The following is a 23,513-nucleotide window of genomic DNA, read 5'->3' on the forward strand; positions in this document are numbered from 1 at the left end:
TGCATCATGCGTGAAACACCCTTCATGTTTTCCCTTCGCCCAAATCCCCGATGACAGGCATGGGTTGTTTTTTAAAAAAATAATAATGCTCAGATCATTTATTTTCACATGAAAAGCACATGATTTGTTCCGTTGCTCCACTGACCACAATATTTTATCACTGGATTACGCCCTGTTACTATTTTTGTACGGGGTAGAAAACTACACCAATGAAATTACGCGGAAAGTACTTACATTGACATCTGAAAATACTCTCTTAGGAATGGCAAAAAGAGGTAGGCCTAGGAACAGCTGTTGTTCAGTGGTGGTAGTGCATTATCTGGTCCACATGCAATTGCTCATTTAATCCCCAGGCAAAAGAGAGGACCCAAACAATTACCGCCCAGTCAGCCTGACATCAATACCAGGAAAGATTCTAGAGCAGATCATTAAGCAAACAGTCTGTGAGCACCTAGAAAGGAACGCTGTGATCACCAAAAGTCAGCATGGGTTTCTGAAAAATAAGTCATGTCAGACTAATCTGATCTCGTTTTTGACAGAATTACAAGCCTGGTAGATGAAGGGAACACTGTGGATGTAGCCTATCTTGATTTCAGCAAGGCCTTTGACAAGGTGCCCCATGATATTCTTGTAAAGAAGCTGGTAAAATGTGGGCTAGACAATGCTACCATTCAGTGGATTTGTAACTGGCTTACTGACCGAACCCAAAGGGTGCTCATCAATGGCTCCTCCTCATCCTGGAGAGTAGTGACTAGTGGGGTGCCACAGGGTTCTGTCTTGGGCCCAGTCTTATTCAACATCTTTATCAATGACTTGGATGATGGGCTTGAGGGCATCCTGAGCAAGTTTGCAGACGACACCAAATTGGGAGGGGTGGCTAATACCCCAGAGGACAGGATCACACTTCAAAATGACCTTAACAGATTAGACATTTGGGCCAAAGCAAACAAGATGAATTTTAACAAGGAGAAATGTAAAGTACTACACTTGGGCAAAAAAAAAAAAAATGAAAGGCACAAATACAGGATGGGTGACACCTGGCTTGAGAGCAGTACATGTGAAAAGGACCTAGGAGTCTTGGTAGACCACAGACTTGACATGAGTCAGCAGTGTGATGCAGCAGCTAAAAAAGCCAATGCAATTCTGGGCTGCATCAATAGGAGTATAGCATCTAGATCTAGGGAAGTAATAGTACCACTGTATTCTGCTCTGGTCAGACCTCACCTGGAGTACTGTGTCCAGTTCTGGGCACCACAGTTCAAGAAGGATACTGACAAGCTGGAACGTGTCCAGAAGAGGGCAACCAAAATGGTCAAAGGCCTGGAAACGATGCCTTATGAGGAACGGCTTAGGGAGCTGGGTATGTTTAGCCTGGAGAAGAGAAGGTTAAGGGGTGATATGATAGCCATGTTCAAATATATAAAAGGATGTCATATGGAAGAGGGAGAAAGGTTGTTTTCTGCTGCTCCAGAGAAGCGGTCACGGAGCAATGGATTCAAACTTCAAGAAAGAAGATTCCACCTAAACATTAGGAAGAACTTCCTGACAGTAAGAGCTGTTCGGCAGTGGAATTTGCTACCAAGGAGTGTGGTGGAGTCTCCTTCTTTGGAGGTCTTTAAGCAGAGGCTTGACAGCCATATGTCAAAAATGCTTTGATGGTGTTTCCTGCTTGGCAGGGGGTTGGACTGGATGGCCCTTGTGGTCTCTTCCAACTCTATGATTCTATGATTCTATAAAATGGAAAGTCAGATTGCACCATCCGAAAGCAATCCCCCTTCGACCCAACAATTCTCTCGCTTTAACCTGGCCCAGAAGTCTGTCATCAGGCCAGCTGCTGCAAATCAGCAGTGTGCGGGTCCAGGGTCCTTCATGGATGCTCCAGCATCTCTCCTCTCCCTTCAGAAGGGAGCAAAGCAGAGAAATGGCAGCAAAATATTTACTTGCTTTACAGCTGTCCTGGCTTCTGTTCCCCACTTCCTGCTGGTGGGATCAATACTGTCTGTTTCAAGTGAGGAATCAAAGGAATCAAGATTGCTTTACTGGATTCAGCAGGGTTATACGTAGTAGGGTCGTGGTATCATAACCTTTTGGTTGAAAAAGAAAGGAGGAGAGGTGCCGGTACTCATATATTGACAAAAGTGCTGTGGGTGCCAGCACAAAATGGCTGCCACGGGCAGCAAAAGATGGCCACTACACCATACCAGTAACCACCTTCAACACAAAAAAGCCTTGAATATAGGTATAAGGTCTTTCTTCTCCCCTTCCCTTTTTTTCTGAGCAATATTTTTATTTTCCAATCTAATCGAATGCCTACCTTGCAAAACAAGTCTTGTCAGCCAGGTTTTCTCACCCACTTAACTGTCTATTACAAATTCAATAGAAATAGGGGAATGGGTGCTGGAAGAGGGGAGTGGTGAAGCATTTTACAATTTATCATATGAGCAGGGCTCACCCCCCCCCCAGCCAGAACTCTCCGGAACTCATCCTTCTAAGAGAACATTGGGGGGGGAGTTCATGGTGAGCTCCAGGCCCGGCACCCGTTTTCTACAAAAATAGCACTGGATAGGAGCACCTCAAATTTTATTTTTTTATCTTTTTTACATACACACACACTAATACACACATACACGAGGATAACACAGAATGCATCTGATGAAGTGAGCTCTGTCCACAATAAACTAGTATCCAGAATATTCTCTCTCCAGAGGGGAGCCACGCCTCAGGAATTTTATAGGACTACAGCTGACTCCTGACGCTGCATAGATTTCCTCCTCCCCGTCTGTAAGGGTGGTGAGAGAGACCAAAGTGTCAGGAAGTTGTGGGCAACTCAGGCAAAGCTGATTCGATCTGTGCGGCAGGATAATCCTCGTGCAAATCTTCATAGAAGGTGGAACAAAACCAAAACCAAACCAAAAAAAAAAGCATTTTGAAGCTCAGTTTCTTTGCCTAGACCCTGGAAGGGGATTCAGGTTTGGAGGTTAGTACTGGAAAATGTGAAGTGCTTTGCTTTCTGCACTCAGCTATGTGGAAGTAATTTAAACCAGGAAGTGCAGCAAAGGTGGCAGATTGGCATTTTTTAAAAATTCCACTTTAGCAGGCATTAGCTACGGTAGAGAGCAAAGGAGAACAAGGGCTTTTTTCTTTTTCTTTTTGAAAGCAGGACGGTGGGATTTTAAAGAGATTGGAGGGAAAGGAAAGGAAAGCAGAACGCAGAAACTACAGTCGAGTGGGTGGAAGGGAAGTCAAAACAAGAAGCTTGGAAGTAAGTGTTCAGTATCAGACGCTGCTTCCCTTTCCTAACATATAAACGAGGGCTGGAGGGGAGGGAAAATGGGGCCAGTAGTTCAGCTGTTTAAAATAAACTTGACATCTGCCAAAGTTTGCATGTTGCTAGCTTGCTGTGCTGGGGAAGGGGAAGAGGGATTTTAGAGAGTCGAGAAGTAGAATCTAAAAAGGTGAAAGCAAATGTGAGCAGAATTAAAACTAGCTGGGTAAGCAAATTGGATAGGCAGCTTTAATAGGGGATATATCGTGGCTGGGAAATAACTGCAAACTTAGACGTTGGAGCACAAGAGTTTCTTTTCCTGAGTTGTGAGGGTTGTCAGGAGGGGCAGAGAGGGGGAAAAAGAGGAGCCGGGAAGAAGCTGGATAAAATAAACAAGGTCCACTATTCTGGGGCTTTGTGGTATGTAAGAGGGAAGAAAGTGAGGCAGGCTTCGCAGAGAATTCATTGGAACAATTTACCAACTGCTAGAAGAACAAGCTGACAATAGTTATACGCCAAGAGAGAGGGGAAGCGGTTAGGGATGACTTTTTCCTGGAAGCCTTTGGGGGAGTCTCAGATGGCTGCTAGGAGGAGGAGAGGGAACTTTCCTTCCATGACCCTTAAGGAAACCAATTGTTTCAGAAGTTCTATTCGCTGTTTAGAATTTTAATTTCTTCTCAAATTAGGAAGCACACAGTAGTTTTCAGTTCACACATCTATATTACCAAATGGATACTTCTGTCCAAACTACAAATCTGTGGGGAGAGAATGTGTTCCCTCCCTTTATTTTTATTTATTTTTAATCCCGTCTTACAAACACCTTTCAGTGTGGTGTAGTGATTGAAGTGTTGGACTAGGACCTGGGAGACAAGAGACCCCCCAAGACTGGTGGTGGTTTTTTGTGGCTGTATTCTGCAGCATGTTCTGACACAATAATAGTGCATTCGTTTTGGGTTTATTTAGCTCGGGTTTGTTCTGCAAGATTTCCCCAGTGCTACATTATTGCTGTCCAGAGGGGCTATAGGTACCACAAAAGTGGGGCAACTGTTCCCCACCGGCTAGCTGTAATAAACTGAGGTGTCTAGACCACTTCCAACAAGAATGGCAAGTGCTCTTTTGAACCCAAAGCAGAAAACATGAAGGACCAAACACGCTGAACACACTCAGCCAGCAGGTTGCGGGGAAACGAAAGAGGAATGTATGAAGACAGTATTCTGCATATTCATGCAGTATATATGCACATCTGATATGAGTCAGAGAAGTCAGATTACAGAACCCAGCTGATTTTGTAAGTGGACACCTTGTTACATAAGTTGGTTCAAACTTTTCTAAATGGATGACAAGCCCTGCTGCACAGCAAACCACAAGAACAACAAAATGCTGAAACTGTAGTGAACCGGGAGGGGTTCAAGATTGAATGAAAGCCGAATGAACAGGCACGCTATATCAAATGACAATTCCTAGTTTGTAGGGGGCCTTGGGCCCATTTTGCTCCATGTTCCATGTGGCAGCCCTTCAAATATCTGAAACACTTCCTTTCCAGATCCTTTATCAACTTGCACATGTTTCAGCTTGTCAATAGCCTTCTTAAACTGTGGTGCCCATAACTGGATACAGTACTCCAGGTGGGGTCTGGCCAAGGCAGAGTAGAGTACTGTTATAGAACATCACATGGCCATTAAAGGCACAGCTAGAGGAGCGAATGGAGGTGTATAAAATTATGATAGACATATATATATATAATTATGCACAGGGTAGAGAAAGTGGATAGAGGGGAGTCCCACCCTCATAATGCTAGAACTTGAGGACATTCAATGAAGCTGAAGATTGGGAGATTTTCAGGCCAGGTCTTCCAGCTGGAAAGGGTCCATAAAAAGGCCAAAAGGCAGTCCAGGTACTGGACACCCAGCTAGTATTTCAGGCAAGGTCAAGGTCAAGAGACAGTCCAAGGTCACGTCACACAGAGGCAATAGTTCAGGCAATGTAATAAGGAAAAGGTGAGCTGAAGAGGAAGTCCATAGTCTGATCACATAGAGGTACAGTGGTGCCTCGTTAGACGAATTTAATTCGTCCCGCGAGTCGCTTCGTATAGCGAAAAATTCATTTTGCGAAGCGGCTCCCATAGGAATGCATTGAAGTGCGGTTTCCCATAGGGTGCCTCGCAAGGCATTCTATGGGACGAAAAAAAATCGTCCTGCGAAGCACACCATAGGAAACTTTGTCTTGTGAGTATCCATTGAAATCGCAAAACACTTTCGTTTTGCGAGTTTTTCGTCTTGTGAGGCATTCGTCTAGCGAGGTAGCACTGTAATTCTACCTCCACTATCATAGGCAGCCTGTTTCTGAATACCAGTTACTGGAAACAATACAAGGGGAGAGTACAGTACTGTTTTTTTCAGGCTCTGCTTGCAAGCTTCTCATAGACATCTGGTTGGCTGCTGTAGAACAAGATGCTGATCCAGCAGAACTCTTTTTGTGTTCAGTTCAAAAGTTGGCAGCTCTGGTTGCAACAGCTATCACTATCAAATGGTTCAGGGTACATCAACCCCTACTTAAGGTAAATGGTTAACTTAATTGCAAGGTCTGTTCTGTCTGTTTGATCCCCAATTTCCTGTAGCTTCTATTTTAGGACAGTCCATAACATTGTTCTACTGTGAAGCCATTTACCCAGTTGTGCAGTATTCGACAAAGTAGAAGGCTGAAAAGATGGCTGGGAAACCCAAGTTACACTACGTTCGAGGGAGAGGGAAGATGGAATCTATACGCTGGCTCCTTGCGGCAGCTGGAGTGGAGGTTTGTGTGACCATAAAAATAAAGGGGGGGGGAGGCAACGCTGGATGAATGAACTAGCAATAGTTAAGGTGAATGGCCTCCTTTGCACACACAGCGGAATAGATGTGCAGCATGTTATGCTATCAACGCAATTCTCTCTGTATGTTTGTGTCTGCATACACAAACACATCCACTCCTACAACTCAGGATAATGTTGTAAGCATCTGGTGAAGCATCCCCAGCTCAGGCTGGCAGCGGCCACAGCATGCAGAGCAGCCCAAGCCCAGGCCCTCCCCCCCAAAAAAACTCAGACATTTCCTGTAAAATGTAAAAATCCACCTGGGTGGGCATGTTGGCCCTCCAAAAGAGGACATGTCCAGTTTTCCCCAGATGTATGGCAACCCTAGCTGCATAGGAAAATCTCTACCCCAAGTATTAAAACTATTTGGCTGCCAATTCAATGGACAGTTGTTTGCTATCAATCATACAGCACAATCTTATACATGTTGACTTAGATGGGAATCCCACTGAGTTTGTTGGGCTGTACTCCCAGGCAAGTGAATAGAGGTCATCTAATAAGCCATATTATTCAGAGAAATGCATGCAAAACAGAGAACCTGTGGGTGTGTTTTAGAATATATGTAAATTTATTTTTGACATAATAGAAAATGTTATATATAAAAGAGGGGGGGGGAATCACACACCCCAGCTACAGAGGGAAGGCCAAGACAAATGCGTCTCTGGGAATGCTTCAGAATCTTCAACATGATCTCATTTCAGTGGGTTGGACGGTTTGTCTTTTGAAGTCATTTCAAGCAATAGAATTGTATGAATGGTGCGGCATTCTGAAAATAAACATAGCAAAGAAACTCTGCATTGTGTACAGACCAAGCACATGATTTCTACCAAGACATAGGGGCCCTTTTCATCCCAATCATCCTTTTTGTAATATGAATCAATACAAGGGTACAGCATGAGTGTGTGTGTGTGTGTGTGTGTGTGTGTGTGTGTGTGTGTGTGTGTAAAATTTAATGGCTGTATTGCATTTTGCAAGTTTTCAAAACAGTCCCCCAAGTTCCAAGTGCTTTTAAAGTCAAGGAAAATGACAAGCATCTGTACTGCATTGCTCTCAAGATAATTACGACATGAAAAACAAACATGATTCTGTTTGTTCTATTGTGTTTCAGTTTGAAGAACAATTTATAGAAACAAATGAAGACTTGGAAAAATTACGGAAAGGTAAGTCTATGGGTGAAGGTATTCTCTCTACATGGGACTGATATATTTAAAGAATCAATGGGTGTATATATGTGTGTGTGTGTGTGTGTGTGTGTGTGTGTGTGTGTGTGTGTGTGTGTGTGTGTATCCCCCATTGATTCTTTAAATGAAAACCTAAGAAACCATTTAGTGTTGGGATCCACACCAGAGTCTACAAATACTGTTATTTTCATGGGTTAAAAAAAAATGGTTTGGTTTTTGCTTGCACAGGAAAAACACAAAGGAATTTGGATTTAGGGATGTCGTAGAATTTCAACAGAAATTTGCCCATGTCCAGAATGGAAATCAATCCACTTAATATGATTGGTATTCACTGTTGTTTCTTTCTGTCCGCAAATGATACATAATTGATTATTTATTTATTTCCTGCCCATAGCTGTCAAGTTTTCCTTTTTCTTGCGAGGAAGCCTATTTTAAAGGGAATTTCCCTTTTTAAAAAAGGGAGAACTTGACAGCTATCTTCCTGCCTGTTCTTCAGCCTAAGGTCCCAAAGAGGGGGTTACAATATTAAAACACAACATTGAAAACAGTTTGAAAGTACTTACAAACCACCACCGTCATTTGTGTTGAGTTTACGTTGCACTGAAATGAATGAGATGGCGTAACGCAACACCAATGTATGTAAGCTATGTAACTAATTCTGTAAGTTACATAATTTTATCACAGTGGGAAAGTAATGGATTGCTGATGAATGATCCTGTGTGAGAGGCAGGGAAAGGAGGATCTCCCAGGTAAGAGCTGGGAGGGTCCACCCACTTTTGTGTGAGAAAAAGGTTAAGATCTACCTAAAGAGGGCTTTGTGTTCTTTCTTTCTTTCTTTCTTTCTTTCTTTCTTTCTTTCTTTCTTTCTTTCTTTCTTTCTTTCTTTCTTCTTTTTCTCTTTGTCTTTTTGTTTTCCTTTTGCTTCCTCTTTTTTATTAGTTTGTTTTTTATTGTATTGTATCTTGAAAAGTTGCAATAAAAAAATCTTTTAAAAACCCATTACAATGGACAGAGAGATGAATGATGAATAGAAACAGTGTATGGAATGAATACAGGCTGGAATGGAAAACGACGTCTTCTTGCATCTCTGTTTGAATCATACAGACCAATGGGGAGCCACATTTTCCTAAAGAAAGCTGTTCTACTGAGATGTGATCCTTATTAGAGACCGCAATACTTCGGTTTTAACTTTCAAAGAAGGCAGGCTGAATCAATCTGTAGTACTAGTTTAAACTATCTTAAGTGTGTGAGAACTGAATCACACATCCCCATTTTTTCCCTCCTTTGAAGATGGACAGCTCCTGTTCCAGCAAGTGCCCATGGTGGAAATGGATGGGATGAAGATGGTGCAGACGCGAGCTATTCTCAACTACATCGCAGCAAAGCACAACCTCTATGGGAAAGACCTGAAGGAGAGAGCACTGTACTTATGAACATGTAGAATTCACCCTAGGTTTATTTTTTGAATAGAAAGTCAGCTCTTGACAAAAGCTGAAAATACAGGATGTCTGCCCTGAACTGCAAACATTCAATCATCTTTCTGTTTATGCATCTCTTTATTCCCAGAGCTATATGTCACAATGTGATTCTTACAAGAACATTTAGGCTAAATCTCCTTGGGGAGGGAAACTGTCCAATAACATGATCATGCCAAACACATCATGCATCATGTCTGCTAACCTTCCATACCTGTGTGGAAGATCCCTTCGTGCATGCTGGGTTGCAATTGACTAGTTAAACAAATAAATGTCCTTCCAAATGGCTGCTGAAATGTATTAGAGCTGGTCATGATTTTTCACCTGCATATACCAGGCACGTCCAACAGGTAGATCGGGATCTACCTGTAGATCACTGGACGTCTGTGGTAGATCACTGGTAGACCACTGGCTCCCCCTAAAGAAGCTCAAAAACTTTGACTCCCCTAAAAAAAAAGCTCAACATTCTTGCCCTTCACCCCAAAGAAACGGGGCTTTCCTTCTCCCTAAAAAAAGCCCTACAACTTTGACCTGAACCCCTAAAAATGGGCCTTTCTCCTTCCTAAAAAAACCTCAACAATTTTGACCTGAACCTCCAAAAAGGGGGTAGATCACTGCCAGTTTTTAACTCTGTGAGTAGATCACAGTCTCTTGGGAGTTGGCCACCCCTGGCATATACTTTTAGGAAGGGTGAAAGTCACTTAAGTAGTTATATATATATCTGTTTGGATAAAGAGCATTGTTGAATCTGTTTCTATTCTTTATTTATTTACTGTATACATTATATCATTAATGTATTTCTAATTTTGGTATGTATAATATGCTGAAATTATATTTTGATTTTCTTGTACTTTGAGAGATAGCAACAAAAACAACAAGAAACAAAACAAACCCTGAAAGTAACTGTACCAATGGCTTCTTTCAGGATTGACATGTATGTGGAAGGAACAACTGATCTGATGGGGATGATAATGGGGCTCCCTTTCCAGCCCCCTGAGAACAAAGAAAAGCAGACCAACCTAATTTTTGAGAGGGCCACAACCAGATACTTCCCAGTTTATGAAAAGGTAAAGGATGGTCAGGTAGCAACGTAGAATGTGCAGCTAGATCTTAACGGCTGTAGGTGTATGGGGAGAACCATCTATAGCAGTAGCAAAATTCTGCAGCTGCACCTAAATGTGGAATAGTAAACCTGCAAATCTACCAACATTTTTTGGGGGTACTACAACTCTCCTAATTCCTGACCATTGGCCATGCTGGCTAGGGCTGCTGGGAGTTGGGAGTCCAGCAAATATTTTGTTTCCCACCCACGATGTCAAGTTCCAATGCTACCGAGCAGAGGATCACAGCAATGAGGGCCTTTCGGTGTTATGCAGAAAAAGCCAAGTGGCTACTCTCATGGGACAGTCCCTACCTGCCTCTTAGGCTTACATGTCTGAAACACAAAAGAAGCAGAAACAATCCACAACGAGCCTCTGTTGCCCACTATGAGCCAGGGGTCTGCATACCCTCAACACTGACTTCTGTTTCTTTGTATGCCACAGGTTTTGAAAAATCACGGACAAGATTTCCTTGTTGGTGGGAAGTTCAGCTGGGCAGATGTCCACCTGCTTGAAGCTATTCTGATGGTCGAAGAGATGAAGCCTGACGTTCTTTCTGCGTTTCCTCTGCTGCAAGTGAGTGAACTAGGACATGTTCTGAGAAATGAGATGGAACGTAAACTGTAAGACTGTGTGTATTCACAGAGTGCAAATACAGCAACTGGATAAACTTCAGTTATAGGAGTGTGTCGCACTTAGCATGTCATAATCTACCGGTATATGATGGTGATTGTGGTGGTGTATGAGAGCAAGTCCAAGTGGCCATCTGGGGGATATGTCTTGTGTCAGGCATATGGAAGTTTCTGTGGAGCAGGCATCTAGACTTCTGCATCTATTTTGCTTGATGATGAAAGTGCTTCATCTCCTGGCTAGAATTGCCTTAGTTTGATGCATTACAAGACAACCTGACCGAAAAAGGCTCACCAGATTAAAGAGTTGGAGGGGGGGCTTGTAGAAAGACTATAGAGAAAGTTCAGATTTCACATGTGGATTGAACACGTCATGGGACCACAGATCTTTTTCCATGGATGCATTATTCCACTGATTTAGACTCATGTGTATAATTATCTCTGAATACTTTTACCAATGCTTGTAAAAATATGCCCCTGGTTATTATTAAGTAGATTGGTTGCTTTTCAAAACTCCCATGTCATAATAGCGCTTGGAACTTTATTTCAACCACTCAGAATTTGACAATCAAAGAATTGTTTAGAATTCCTTTTTCAGTACATGTCTAGAAATGAAAACAACAACATTTTCAAAATCCCTGCCCAAAGTTCACAATGATTCAAAAGGAAAATGGAATGGGGAGGGAAGAGGAAAGCAAACATTTGAAGCTGATGGATGGGGTCAGACTGCTCTTTTTCTCAAATGTAAGCCCATCTATGTTGTTAAGTTTTCTTTATTCTTAGAGGAGATTCTTGTTTTTTCATCTAGGCCTTCAAGACAAGAGTAAGCAACATCCCCACAATTAAGAAATTCTTGCAGCCTGGCAGCCAGAGGAAGCCCCGATTTGATGACAAGTATGCTGCAAATATCAGGAAGATTTTCAACTTCTGAGCACTTCAGCTATAACAATCACTGCTTTATACTGCTTTATACACAATTTATCCTGCTTCTCCACATGTACCTTTGCTAACTTTTTGTCAACAGCCTTGAGATTTTATTACAAATTCTGTGAAAAGTTATTCCCATATCTTACTCAACTTTTAAATCCATTCTGGTCGGGGGCATACTTTCAGAAACCTAGAATAATCATGGGTAGTGCAATAATCATACAGTAGTGTAACAAGCAGTTTGGGATAAGAAAACGATGGGGTTATATAGACCCTCCATGCTGCTCAGTCCAGACTAAAAGTATGTTCTTTCAGTATTAGCTCAGAGATAGAACTTGCTGGTGGCAAAAGTAGCTCATTTACACTAATCGGGATGTATGCTAAACATGTGGGGAGTCTATGATTTTGATGCTTGAGAACCCTGATACTGTAGATCCAAACAAGGTCTTAAAACTGAATTACAACATTTTGCATGAATTTCAGGGCTGTGTACTAATTTTGAGAAATCAGTTGTTGTGTTCTATAATATCAACCCCAACATCCAGTTAGATTTATGCAAATTACTCAGAGGCCTTTCAATTTTTATGCATTCATATACCAAAGAAATTGGATAAAATGTTTAAATTAAATTTTTGTCCATTATTGGAAAACATTGCTAGGGTCAACAAACAATTGGTTATGTGCCACTTAGAATGTCTTCAGCCGAGCAGCAGCAGGAGAAATGTACGAATCATGTCAAAGGCAGTCATATGTGCTGTTAGTGATTATTACTATGCTACTAAATTACCCTTTGTCTTCCTTGACCTGCAACACAAATATATTCAGGCACTGAATTTGTTACTATGTAGTAACTCAATCATTACCAAGGATAATTGCCTTAACAATTAAAATACATTTCTTTCTTTTCTGTTGAGCTGTATTTATTACTACTGTTTGCTAGCATGCATCTCTCTGTGAAACATGGATTTTAGGAGGAAATCCTACTCATTTCACGTAAGCATGCTTAGATCTCAACCCAAATGGTTTTCCTGCCTACTTTTCATGTTCTTACATGCTTCGGTATGTGCTGATCACAGATTTTGGTTCCGACTCCAATTTGGCATTTTAGAAAATGGCCTATCTCAAGTGCAAAGTGCTTTGGAAGCTGCCCAATTCAGCTGGGGAGTCAAAGTCCGCACTGGAATAGAAAAGCTGTGTTCCTCTCCCTTCCACCCACAGTTCAAAGGAAACCTGCAAGTCACAGCCAGCAGAGTCAATTCTGGCCAGGGGTCAGAAATGATGAGCTCTACAAGGCTCTGGTGAGTGCAGGGGAGTTGAGCTGAGTACAAGAAGGGGCAGCCCTATCCATTAGCGCTGCCAAATGAGAAACATTGCCCATGTGCCAGCTTTTGATGGGCATCTCCAAAATCCATGCTCTCCTTTCTTAGGGTTGTTTATATTTGAAGGCTTTGAACTGGTCAGCCCCTTGAATAGAACAGGGATGGAGTTCTTGTGGGCCTCTTGATGGTGTTGAGTTATAACTCCCATCAAGCCTAGCCCATGTGGCTGATGGTCAGAGATGTTGAGAGCTGACGTACAGAGAGCAACAGCTTCCCGACCCCCCAAAACAGAGGACTATTCTCAGCAATGGGTACATGACAACCACTCACTCACCTCTCTGCAAAAAGGGCCTGAGGATGAGTGTTACACTTGTGATGCAAAACTTTCACCACTCCCATGCCTTTAAAAGTTTTGCCTTAGAAGTAGAATACTGTATTGTAAAGGCTTGTGCTTTCTTTTTGTCCCACATTTATTTGTTTTCCAGAGTTGCCATGGGCACTTAACAAGGAACTAATCTGTTAAAAACAACAGTATTATACCAGGGTAAGCAGTCATTGAGCCGCTCCTTGGGTTTGTTTTTCATCCTCCAGCCAAATAGATGATACAGTATGAGAACTGGAATATTCACAAAGCAAATGATTACTGCTCTGATCATTTCAGAGAAGTACTATATTAATCCCTGTAATGGAATATACTACCGTAAATATAATACACAATCCCACTTCTCAGCCTTCTTAATTTGTCATCCTTGTGTCATCTCACAAGACTGGGCTTGCATTTAACCTGTGTTTATCCTTTCCCCCGCTTACCCAGAGCATTAAAGGTAAAGGGACCCCTGACCATTAGGTCCAGTCGCGACCGACTCTGGGGTTGCGGCGCTCATCTCGTGTTTTTGGCCGAGGGAGCCGGTGTGCAGTTTCCAGGTCATGTGACCAGCATGACAAAGCCGCTTCTGGCGAACCAGAGCAGCACACGGAAACGCCATTTACCTTCCTGCCAGAGCGGTACCTATTTATCTACTTGCACTTTGATGTGCTTTCGAACTGCTAGGTTGGCAGGAGCTGGGACCGAGCAACGGGAGCTCAACCCGTCGTGGGGATTTGAACCGCTGACCTTCTGATCGGCAAGCCCCAGGCTCTGTGGTTTAACCCACAGCGACACCCGCGTCCCTTCACCCAGAGCATTAGGAGGTTCCAATTTACACTGCTTCTTTATCTTGGTAGCTCCCCAGGGTTTGCTGTTTAAAGGGGTGAAAGAATTCTGCGAATTCTAACCAGCATTTAGAAGGGTAATGAAACATGCTGAAATTCAATCTCAGTTTGAAAACTCTATCCTGGAATTACCTCAGCCAGAGTTGGCAACCTTATACATCACCTACAATAATACTGTCGGCTTGGAATGTTTGAGTAGGTTGCACACTTTATAAATACAAGAAATAAAAGTATTGATGTGTGATTTCTGTGCCTATGGCCCTCCAGAAGTTGTCAGACTCCAACTCCCCTCATCTCTGTTCATTGGCCATGGTGGATGGGGGTTGATAGTATTTGAAGTCTAACAACATGTGGAAGGCCACAGGCTTCCCACCCCTGATTTAGAGCCATAAAATCTTCCTATTGGGAGTTTCGCACATGGCGTAAAAGGACCACGTGAGCTAACTCCACCTGCAGCACTGACATGTTCCGTGGGCATGCTTCCCGCCTCGTATACATCCAGTATACATGGAATACGCCTGCTTACGTTATTAAATGTGTGGCCTTCAACAGCTGCAAAATTCAGCAAATGAAGCTTCCCCTCTCTATGAAGCTAATGGAAAACTCTCAACTGCTGCTGTTCTGTCTGTTATGCAAGGTGAAAAAAGCACTAGGTGCTCTGCCAGACATTAGTTAGTTCGTTGTCTTTTTATTATTATTAATGTTGCAAAACTCACTGCATGAATCAATTATCAACTTTTCTGGCCTTGGAGATACAATGCGTACAACTCAGCAGTTTAATAGCTGGTTTAAAATTAACCTGTTGGACAAATGCAGGAAGGACTGTCTTACTGCTGGACATTAATCTGAGGGAACTTACACACACACACACACACACACACACACGAGAGAGAGAGAGAGAGAGAGAGAGAGAGAGAGAGAGAGAGAGAGAGAGAGAGAGAGAGAGAGCGAGAGCGGGAGGGAGGGAGGGAGAGGGAGAGGGAGAGGGAGGAGACAGGCAATGCTCATGTCTGGTGACCACTATAAATAGCTCTGTGTGCCACTGTGCCACTGTAAATTGTCACACAGACATAGTGAACATGGGGGGGGGGGTAAATAGAATTTCCATGACTGAGCCTCCTCAGGCAGCCTTCCTATACTTATCAGGAGCAAGTCCCATTGAAGACAATGGGCTTCTGACCAAGTAGAGTGAAGAAATTAATGTGCTCTGCCATTTTGTGTTTGGATGCTACAAAACGGTTGCATTTGGTTTCAGAGGCCTGCTCTGCACAAGTCTGCACATGCTGGCCACATGACCCAGAAAGCTGTCTGTGAAAAACCCTCGTCCTGAAAGCGAGATGAGCGTCAAACCCCATAGTCGCCTTTGACTGGACTTAACCTTTTTACCTTTAACTAGTAGTAACATCACAAAAGCTCTCTTCTGGTTATATGTACCTCATCATCCTAAGAATTCAAGAAGCTTTTTAATGTCAGCAGGAACACAAGAGAACATGCCTTCAATATATTAAACTTCTTTATTTCAGTTTTGGCAGTTTTCATCTTCTGGATTTCTGGACGGAAACTAAGCTTTCCTGTGTTTCAGCAATAAAAAATGTTTTTAGTTCTATTTGCATCAGATACCTCTATTAATCAGGGAGCTTCAGTGCAACACATAGCTGCCAAGTTATCCCTTTTTTACAGGGATTTTCCCTTATGCTGAATAGGCTTCCTCGCGAGAAAAGCGAAAACTTGGCAGCTATGGTGCAACATAAGACCTGTATCATGAACATTGTTATGGATGCATGTTTGCAATGCTCTATATCGTGTTTTGTAAATCTCCATGTCTGCAAAATTGTCATTCAGGGCTGCAGATGAATTTCAAAGCATATGACACTAAGAAGGAGTCGGAGTTTCAATGGTCTTGTGATTCCCATTATTTTGTGATGGTGTACTTCTTACTGTTAAGAGTAAGGGATCATTGCTCCAAAAAAATTTTTTAACTAGGATCGTCATTAAAGGACAAGTCAATACAAACAATCGTATACATTTCTAATCAGAAATAAATGCCATTGTGGTCAATAGCTCCCAGAGGTACAGGACCACAGCCTAAGAAAATGCGACTTAGAGAAAACACTAATGCAACTTAAAGAATGTAGCCCCAAATCCACAAAAAGTAACACTGCCTTTTGTGCAGTAGTCATTAACCACCACCCCCCACAAAGTGCTTGATCTTCCTACATATACATTGAAAAATACAAAAGAATTGTTGCTTGTTTGTGTGGAATTATACAAATGCTGTTTCTTGCTGCTTTGGTCTCTCATACCAGGTGAAGAACAAGCTTCAAGATCATCAGAAGGCTATGTTTAAAAGAGAGAGAGAGTGAAATTAGCAAGCATGCTGCCAGTTGAGACGTGAAAGATACATTTCCATATCTAGGACTATGTGTACTCTAATCTTTTTAATTATTATTATTATTAAAAAGAACACCCTACACCAAGGTAACCCAAAGACCCTGCTCAGAAAAGCTGGATTCTGTGACCTGCACAAACCATGCAAATGTGTGCATTTAGTTATTCTTCAAATCATAGAGAGAAGCAAATAAAGGCTAGCCAAAACTACCCCCTACCCCTCTCCCCAGTTTCACCAGGCACTGATGATGCACTCTCTTTTTTTATAAATAATTTTTATTAAGTTTTCTGTTTTACAATTTAGAATACTGATTTAAACAACCTTAAAAGACCAAAGACTTCCGTTCTTCTCTTTCCAGGTTCATTTTGCCTATCATAAATCCCTGCATATTTTACATAAACTAAACCATTCAGTATTCCATTATTACATCCATCAAAACTTTAATTTATCTTAATGCTGCTAATGTTTTCGAGTGTTTCCCCCCCAAATATTCAATAAACATTGTCCAATCTTCTTGAAATGTATGTTCTTCTTGTTCTCTTATAGGTCTGCAAGCTGCGCACATTCCACCAGTTTAAGTTGCCATTCCTCTTTAGTTGGGACCTCGCTCATTATTTTCCATTTGGGGGCTAACGAAACATGGGATGCAGTAGTGGCATGCATAAACAACCTTTTTTGACACCTGGGAAATTCCATCTGGATTATCCCCAACTAAAGTATTCTGGTTTTTTTTGGGGGGGGGAGTACTTTAAACTTTCCCCCCCAATTCATTATGGATTATTTCCCAATACTTTTTGACCACATATGACAGAACATTCCCTCAACCTACTGATGATGTACTTAGCTTCCTACTCTTAAAACACAAGAAAGTTGCTTGTTTGTTTTAAGGTCAGGAAACTATATCTCCAATATAAAATCATGTACCCCAGTGTAGCTGCAAGATCACAGAACACACAGAATTTGGTCTCAGGAAACTATCAAATGCTGTGGTTTGCATCCAGCATCCCTTCCTCTGTTCCTGCTGCAGCAAGAGGCAAACTTTCTCCAATATCCTGCTGGTCCCTGAAGCCAGCTCCGAAGGGAAGAGTGCGGAAGGAAAAGTGCATGTAGAGGAAAAGTTGGGATCAACCTAAATCGCCTCCTGTTCTTCCGGCAAGAGTTTCTGCCAAGACATCACAGAGGGACCCTTTCTGCTTGTATAAGGAACAGTCTGGATCCAACTACCACGACTTTTGTCACCTAAAAACTAGTTCTATCATCAAGAGACAGATTCACAACCAGCAGCTCTCCGACCATGGTTTAAAGTTGTGTGCAATACAATCCTATGCTTGCTTACTCTGGAGTAAGTCCTCCAGTGTTCAAGGATGCTTACTCTCTCAGGTAAGTGCTGACTGGACTGCAGCTGAGTAAAAAAGGGGACTCTCTCTCTCTCTTTATATATACAGTATATATATTTACCTTAGGCCTGCTATGATTCCAGCTGGCATTAGCTTCTTGGTCCTCTTAAACCTCACTCCCATTACAACGGTCAGGAGGAAAGCTGTGACTGCAAACATACATACAAGGATTAGCTTATTACGGTATTAATTCTATGGGTTTTTTTTAATGGTGCCTTTCAACCATGTTTCCAGAGTGGTTTACAACAACAGAACGTAAGAACAACAGAGTGTGCTCAGTGGCCAAAGATGATGGGAGTTGTGGTCCCAAATATCTTGAGGGTATCAGACTGGTAAAGGCGGCTCTATCCTCATGATGCAAAGCTCAGATGAGTGTTATGCAGGGTGGATAAAAATCAATGGTTTTTTTAAAAATGGTTTTTTTAAAAAAAAAAATCAGATTTTTAAATTTAAATTGGATTTTTTAAAATTTAAATTGGATTTTTAAAATTTAAATTGGATTTTTAAAATAAAATGCGTTTGGAGGAAAAATCTTTCTAAAGATAGTTTTCTATTTCAGTTACATTATAGTCCAAAGGCTATCCATCAGGAAATAAGGATTTGTTTTAAGTTTTTCAGGTGTGCTAAAATTCAGTCTAAGTTTTTTTTTAATTGTTTAACCACATCAGTTAACAAACATGGATACATATGCTATAATGTTATTGGTTTGGTTAAATAAATTGTTTACATTGTTATTAAGGAGATGATTGTTTTTTTCCTTCCAATAAAGGACAGCAGAGAAGTTGTCCAAATATAAACAGTTAACTTATTAAACCTCACAATAATTTCATAATTATTTGTCTATGTATAACCAAATCAGTAATTTTTGATATAACTGTAAAAAAAATTTATTCCAAAAATGAAACCTTCATCTGGTTGTAAATGTTAAGATTATACCAGCAAGAACAAGTCTTTCCGTAAAAAAATGATTTAAATCAAGTCTTACTGACTAGTGATTTAAATAATGATTTAAATCATGATTGACAGTAAATAGATTTGATTTAAATCAAATCCACTCCGGTGCTATGTAAATAGATCATAGCTCTGCACATGGAAGAGCTGCCCTATCGAGCAGTGCTGCCAAATGTGAAACATTTCCTAACATTAAAGAGAACGGGGGAGCTGCTTTCACCTCAGCCTGTTGCATTTCCTCACTGGAAGTCCAAATCCCTCCTGGAGCCAAATGAAGCAGTTAAAACTGGAGGTGGCTGCCTATTTCCAGTCAATACCTGCAGCGGTTACGAAGGTACTTCCCATTTTACGGCTATCTGTTTTCAGTTTATGATCATTTGTTTTAGGATGATTACATTCAAAACAGGATTTCAATTTCCTGTTAAAACTTGCCGTGCACTTCCTTTCCAGAAAGTGGGGTACTTACACAACGATATCTTTATATCTCTAGGGTCGTGAGTTACCCAGTATGCGCCATAAGCAGCCATCAAGCCAAAGAACAGGCCAGCCACCAAGGAGATTGTACTGCCTGTAACAACGATATCAGATAGATCAAGCTTAGAGGGGGGGAAAGGAAATATGCAGAAAACTAAAAAGAAACAGAAATGCTACGTCTTTTTAAAAATATGACGGTCACTTTTTGGTAAACTTAAAATACATTGATTTAAAATGTATATTGCATTTTAAGATTTCCCTCCACTCCTTTCTACAACTGTTCCAAGATTTAAGATCAACCGATCAATCAAATAATATGACCAGATCAGACCAGACCAAGATTTAAGATTTTATTCTGATCTGGTTGAAATCTGACAGGCTTTCTGGATTTCAGTCTTGAAACCAGTTTTGTGCAAAAGTGCTAAGTAGGTATGTGAGAGAGAAAATAAATATACAAGATAAATTCAAACACAAGCCATTTCCACTTTTTTTTTTAACTTTAAAAGAAGGAGCACTTTTGGTAAGAGAGAACACTCATGTATTAATTTAATCTCTTTTCTACAGTGAAGTGAAAAGCAAGCAGTCTGGCTTATAAAATTCCAGAAACACACCTCTTAAATTACAACATATTCAATACATTTTGAGTTCTGCTCCCTTAAACCTATCTGTTTCAGCAGAACCTCAAAATCTGGTGGGGTGCCCGCCAGAGTTGGATTCTGTAAGTATCTTAACTAACTAGATTTTTGGCCTTACCTGAAGACTAAATCAGGATTATTATATGACTAGGCTTGTCTCACATCAATGCCTCTGGTAAAGTATAGACAGAAAACGAACTTTTGTATCATAATGGTATTGAGGGGGTAACCCCCTCTCCTCCAGCCCTACATATTTATTTATTTATTCATTTAGCAATAAATAAGAATGATAATTATAATTTATTTATACCCCGCCCATCTGGCTGGGTTTCCCCAGCCACTCTGGGTAGCTCCCAACAGAATATGAAAAACATGATAAAACATCAAACATTAAAAACTTCCCTAAGCGGGAAACTGAAGTGTTTCACATGATTCTTACTACACCACTGGAATGTGATCCAAGAAGGAGTGTGTGTGTATTCTACAATTCCAGTGCTTACCTTTGCGAATATATCCTACAGCACCTCCGGCAGCCACAACCACAGCATAACCAAAGCCAATCCAGTCCACACTCATGATGAAAAATCTATTGGGGGGGGGGGAATCAAGTTACCAGTGAGAATACAGAAAAACTCAGGGAAAGAGAGTTATGATCCAATGTTCTTGTGAACACCCAACAATTAAAGGAAAACACATTCCTGGACATGGCGGCCAGCTTGTAAGCACCCCAGCAAACTAACACGCACCCATGGTCAGTTCTGCAAACTGGAGGATTAGAAGAAATCTTATCATATCTCTCATTCATGCTGTCTTAAGAAACCAGTCTCCATATTACAAATACCAGAGATGAAGTGAGTTTTTGTACTCTACAGCTCTACAGCTAGACTGGTGACTGGGGGCGGCCGCCGAGACCATATAACACCAGTCCTGAAAGACCTGCATTGGCTCCTAGTACGTTTCTGAGCACAATTCAAAGTGTTGATGCCGACCTTTAAAACCCTAAATGGCCTCAGCCCAGTATACCTGAAGGAGTGTCTCCACCCCCATCATTCGGCTGAGGTCCAGCTCCGAGGGCCTTCTGGTGGTTCCCTCCCTCCGAGAAGTGAGGTTACAGGGAACCAGGCAGAGGGCCTTCTCGGTAGTGGCACCTGCCCTGTGGAACGCCCTCCCATCAGATGTCAAGGAAATAAACAATTATGTGACTTTTAGAAGACATCTGAAGGCAGCCCTGTTTAGGGAAGTTTTTTAATGTTTGATGTTTTATCATGTTTTTAATAATCTGTTGAGAGCTGCCCAGAGTGGCTGGGGAAACCCAGCCAGATGGGCGCTGTGGCGCTGTGTGTGTGTGTGTGTGTGTGTATTACAGTATGGTGCAGTCTGCCCTGTCCTGCCACTGTACTCAAAACTGCTCACCACATGATAACATCAGCCTCCGTGGGGCAGGTGTTAAGGGGCAAATTAGCTCATAGTGGAGACAGATTGGGGGGGCAGGACTGGTTTGCCTGCACTGGGGGGGGGCGCTGAGTTGAGAGGGGACAACACTGCAACAATGGTAAATGGAAGGCGGGGGCCAGGAGAGAGCACCAAATTTTGGCAAAGCACAAGGCACCGCTGAAATATAAAAGCCCAAATTCCGCCACTGCTCTTAGCTAATTCTACAGTACCTTGGCCCTTTATCCCAAAGTGCTCTCCAGACCATAATAAACCTAAACCACTTGCCCTACAAATCATGGAGAAATTGCAGTTTTTCCAGGTTGTGCATTGGCCATCCAACATTCTTCTAAAGTCTAACCTGGAGGTCAACCTCCTACCTAGCAATTTAACTTCTGAAACTTTTTTTTCTCTGCTTCTCAGGGCCAAATTGTTTTTGTTATTTACTTTTTTCAGTTTGCCCTTGGAAGCCAGCTTCCCTCCCAAATTGACCAGAACGGGGAGCCCTGTTGCAGAATCCGATTGTAAGACTACAACTCCCATCAGCCCTAGAGCTAGCGGAACCAGTAGCCAGGGACGATGAGAGTTGTAGTCATAGAATCATGGAATTGTAGAGCTGGAGGGGACCTACCAGAGTCATCTGATCCAAACCCCTGGGATGAAGGAACCTCAACTGAAGCATCCATGACTGATGGCCATCCAGCATGGGCGTAGCCAGGATTTATAACGTTGGAATGTGTGTGGCAGAACCGAGCTATCTGCGATGCGACTTGTCAGTTAGTTAATATTGATTTTTTTATTTATTAGGGGGGGCAGCTTCCCTCCCCCCCCGCTACACCCATGCAGTCCCACCTCCTCTGGATGGAGAACCCACCACGTTTGGAGGGAGCCTGTTCCATCTGCGGACGCAATGCTGAGAAAGGCTGCTCTGGACTCAGAATGGCTTTGCGCAGCAGCAGCAGGAAGACGAGCCACACCTGATGTGACACCTCTTGCAAAACGCGACCTCCGCCGATCTTCTGAGCGCGTGCAAAAGTTTCACTTTCGGCACGGCTTGGAAAACACGGACGGCGCGCCTGCCATGTTTTACCACCAGCTCAGAGGCGTGCGCGCCGGGCCTCTCCCCTCCCCCCAGGTTTTCACCCACAAATTCTGCAACTTTCCCTTTTTGCTCTTTTTGCATATCCCCGGTGGGGGCAAAGCATCTCCCTTGGCGCTGCAAGAGTTCACGTGCAAACGACACCCGGAGCAGCAACAAGGCAGTGGGAGGCACCCCAGGAGCCCTTGCCTGAGCAGGAGGAAGTGACGGCTCTGCGAGGCCCTCGGCCTTGGCCGGGCTTGTCAATCGCGGCCCGGCGGGCTGCCATAGGCCAGGCGAGGCTATTGCACGGGAGAATGGGAAGGAGGGAGCTCCAGCCCTGGCTGGCGCGCCCTCCTGTCATTCCGGTGCACGGTGCGGGGCATGCAAAGGCGGCGGGTGCTGCTGCTGCCACCTGGCCCTCTCCCTCCCAGGCCCCCATCTCCCTGGGGGGCGCCCGCCTAGCAAGCCTCTGCCCCGCGTGGCCTCCTTTCTCCCGCTGCCCACCTACCTGGCTTCGCAGTGCGGACAGCGCCTTCCCCGCGTTCGGGATCCGCCTCCCCCGCCTCCGTCTCCACCCGCATCTTTGCGCTCTCTTGCGCGCCTCCTACTGGCCCAGAGTGAGAGGAAGGCTTCGTGGGTGGGTGTGCCGTCGCGCGGGCCTGTTTGCAAGGCAGCGACGGCCCTCGGAGGTGCGGATTTGCGATGGGGTGTGGGGTAGGGTGGGCGTAATTCCGACGACCTTTCTAGTGCAGTACGTGCTCTCTATTTTCTTGCCCGGCTTTTTGCTCCTTTGACCGAGGCCGGAGCGTTTCAAGACGAGGCAACATTGCCACCGCGTGGGTGAAAATAGGAAGCGAAAGTGCCAAGGTGGATTTAAAGAAGTCCGTGTAAAGGCAGAAGATCTGGTGAGGCTCTTAATGCATATCCTCCACCATTTCTCCTATGAAAAAACCCGGATCTGGGACATTCTGGGAGCAAATCAGAAACTTATGTAAATCTGGGATGGTGCCTGCAAAATAGGGGCAAGTTCAGTATATCAATCCCATGGCATGTCTCCATATCTGGTCAGTGGCGAGAAGGACTGTTGCCAAGCCTAGGCTAAGCCAGTGTGGTATAGTGGTTAGAGTGCTGGGCTAGGACCTGGAAGACCAGGGTTCAAATCCCCACTCGGCCACAAAGCACACTGGGGGACCTCG

General features: G+C 43.0%; 2 protein-coding genes across 3 annotated transcripts; one reads left to right on the forward strand and one right to left on the reverse strand.

The window, feature by feature from the left end:
- Nucleotides 1–2,786: 2,786 nt before the first annotated feature.
- LOC118082443 (glutathione S-transferase) lies at nt 2,787–12,330 on the forward strand. The gene is made up of 7 exons (XM_035109958.2): nt 2,787–2,977; nt 5,883–6,058; nt 7,225–7,276; nt 8,588–8,720; nt 9,698–9,839; nt 10,317–10,448; nt 11,310–12,330. The coding sequence occupies exons 2-7, from the start codon at nt 5,972–5,974 to the stop codon at nt 11,430–11,432; spliced, it is 669 nt and encodes a 222-aa protein (XP_034965849.2). The 5' UTR covers nt 2,787–2,977; nt 5,883–5,971; the 3' UTR covers nt 11,433–12,330.
- Nucleotides 12,331–15,060: 2,730 nt separating this feature from the next.
- TMEM14A (transmembrane protein 14A) lies at nt 15,061–23,052 on the reverse strand. 2 transcript variants are annotated; one of them, XM_035109957.2, is made up of 5 exons: nt 22,111–22,552; nt 20,306–20,391; nt 19,163–19,264; nt 17,807–17,894; nt 15,061–16,296 (listed from the first exon to the last, which is right to left on the reverse strand). In XM_035109957.2, the coding sequence occupies exons 2-5, from the start codon at nt 20,379–20,381 to the stop codon at nt 16,257–16,259; spliced, it is 306 nt and encodes a 101-aa protein (XP_034965848.1). In that variant the 5' UTR covers nt 20,382–20,391; nt 22,111–22,552; the 3' UTR covers nt 15,061–16,256. The 2 variants fall into 2 exon arrangements, with proteins under 2 accessions (XP_034965848.1, XP_034965847.1); XM_035109956.2 differs by lacking the exon at nt 22,111–22,552 and adding an exon at nt 22,826–23,052 and having other exon boundaries at nt 15,062–16,296.
- Nucleotides 23,053–23,513: the final 461 nt, after the last annotated feature.

Source organism: Zootoca vivipara, chromosome 3, assembly GCF_963506605.1.
Source record: "Zootoca vivipara chromosome 3, rZooViv1.1, whole genome shotgun sequence".
NCBI lineage: Eukaryota > Metazoa > Chordata > Lepidosauria > Squamata > Lacertidae > Zootoca > Zootoca vivipara.